Below are 2,500 nucleotides of genomic sequence, written 5' to 3'. Positions count from 1 at the left end.
TGACGCCCCTACAGGAAATGTTATTGAGATCACTAACCAAGTACGGATTCTGCCTGCTAGCCTTGCTCTAGTTGAGGTAGGTCCTGGTGGGATATCGTAGTTCATATTGTAAAATGATTGTTTACTGCCCTGTGTGCAAAATAACTTCGAAAGCTTCTTCAGTATGAAGTAAACAGGAATAATTCAAATGATTTTATTATGTATTACAGGATATCGGGAATTCAGAGATCCAGACTACTCCAGACAACACTGGTACGGGAGCCGAGACACGTCCTGGAGACCTTGGCTCAGGAGTTCAGACTCTTCCAGGAAGCCTCGCCACTGGAGTAGAGACTCGCCCTGGAAACCTCGTCACGGGAGTTCAGACTCTTCCAGGAAGCCTCGCCACTGGAGTAGAGACTCGCCCTGGAAACCTCGTCACGGGAGTTCAGACTCTTCCAGGAAGCCTCGCCACTGGAGTAGAGACTCGCCCTGGAAACCTTGTCACGGGAGTTCAGACTCTTCCAGGAAGCCTCCCCACTGGAGTAGAAACTCGCCCTGGAAACCTCGTCACGGGAGTTCAGACTCTTCCAGGAAGCCTCCCCACTGGAGTAGAAACTCGCCCTGGAAACCTGGCACGACCTGACAACATCATCACAATTCCCGATGAAGTTGTTCCAGCTACACACACAGTTGCTGAAACTCCCCTCGGAGAACTGCATCTCAGCTTGAAATGGGTCCCTGCAACACAAGAACATTCCCCGGATGAACCATCGAAGGAAATCAGACCAGCTGTTCTTGAACCCTCAAAGGAAACCAGACCAGCTGTTCTTGAACCCTCAAAGGAAACCAGGCCAGCTGTTCTTGAACCCTCAAAGGAAACCAGACCAGCTGTTCTTGAACCATCGAAGGAAATCAGACCAGCTGTTCTTGAACCATCGAAGGAAATCAGACCAGCTGCTCTTGAACCATCAAAGGAAATCAGACCAGCTGTTCTTGAATCATCGAAGGAAATCAGACCAGCTGCTCTTGAACCCTCAAAGGAAACCAGACCAGCTGTTCTTGAACCATCGAAGGAAATCAGACCAGCTGTTCTTGAACCATCGAAGGAAATCAGACCAGCTGTTCTTGAACCATCGAAGGAAATCAGACCAGCTGCTCTTGAACCATCAAAGGAAATCAGACCAGCTGTTTTAGAACCGACAAAGGAAATTAGGCCAGCTGTAAGGAAGACTAGATCAATTGATTTAATCACAGCTGAAACTAAACCAGCTGTTCTCGAACCATCAAAGGAAATTAGACCAGCTGTTCTTGAACCCTCAAAGGAGATCAGACCAGCTGTTCTTGAACCATCAAAAGAAACCAGACCAGCTGTTCTTGAACCATCAAAAGAAACCAGACCAGCTGTTCTTGAACCCTCAAAGGAGATCAGACCAGCTGTTCTTGAACCATCAAAAGAAACCAGACCAGCTGTTCTTGAACCCTCAAAGGAAACCAGACCAGCTGTTCTTGAACCCTCAAAGGAAACCAGACCAGCTGTTCTTGAACCTTCAAAGGAAACTAGACCAGCTGTTGTGGAACCACTTGAAACTAAACCAGCTGTTTTGGAACCGGTGGAGACAGTTCCAGAGAATGAAATTGTTCCAGCTACACACACAGTTGCTGAAACTCCCCTCGGAGAACTGCATCTCAGCTTGAAATGGGTCCCTGCAACACAAGAACATTCCCCGGATGAACCATCGAAGGAAACCAGACCAGCTGTTCTTGAACCTTCAAAGGAAACCAGACCAGCTGTTCTTGAACCATCAAAAGAAACCAGACCAGCTGTTCTTGAGCCATCAAAGGAAACCAGACCAGCTGTTCTTGAACCCTCAAAGGAAACCAGACCAGCTGTTCTTGAACCTTCAAAGGAAACCAGACCAGCTGCTCTTGAACCTTCAAAGGAAATCAGACCAGCTGTTCTCGCACCCTCAAAAGAAACCAGACCAGCCGTTTTTGAACCCTTAAAAGAGACCAGGCCAGCTGTGAGGAAGACTAGATCAATTGACTTGATCTCAGTAGAGACCAGGCCTGCTATACTGGAACCAGAAGTGGCCAACTCTGAAAAAGAAACTATGCCAGCTGTTATTGAATCAGTGGAGACAGAACCAGCTGCTCTGGAACCAATTGAAACCAGACCAGCTGTTCTAGAACCAGTTGAAACCAAACCAGCTGTTCTAGAACCAGTTGAAATTATGCCAGCTGTTATTGAATCAGTGGAGACAGAACCAGCTGCTCTGGAACCAATTGAAACCAAACCGGCTATTTTAGAACCAGTTGAAACCAAACCGGCTGTTTTAGAACCAGTTGAAACCAAACCAGCTGTTCTAGAACCAGTTGAAACTATGCCAGCTGTTATTGAATCAGTGGAGACAGAACCAGCTGCTCTGGAACCAATTGAAACCAGACCAGCTGTTCTAGAACCAGTTGAAACCAAACCAGCTGTTCTAGAACCAGTTGAAACCAAACCAGCTGTTCTAGA

At 47.1% G+C, this 2,500-nt stretch overlaps 1 protein-coding gene across 1 annotated transcript in view; it reads left to right on the top strand.

The window, feature by feature from the left end:
- The window catches only part of LOC125047783 (titin-like), a 4,340-nt gene that overhangs the window by 129 nt on the left and 1,711 nt on the right, over positions 1 to 2,500 (top strand). Inside the window, exons 1-2 of the mRNA XM_047646221.1 lie at positions 1 to 76; positions 210 to 2,500. The exon at positions 1 to 76 is cut by the window's left edge and continues 129 nt beyond it; the exon at positions 210 to 2,500 is cut by the window's right edge and continues 1,130 nt beyond it. Coding sequence (XP_047502177.1) covers positions 1 to 76; positions 210 to 2,500 — 2,367 coding nt within the window. The remainder of the gene's footprint in view (positions 77 to 209) is intronic.

The sequence above is a fragment of the Penaeus chinensis genome, chromosome 42, assembly GCF_019202785.1.
Source record: "Penaeus chinensis breed Huanghai No. 1 chromosome 42, ASM1920278v2, whole genome shotgun sequence".
NCBI lineage: Eukaryota > Metazoa > Arthropoda > Malacostraca > Decapoda > Penaeidae > Penaeus > Penaeus chinensis.
This window is presented reverse-complemented; position numbering and strand designations above follow the sequence as displayed.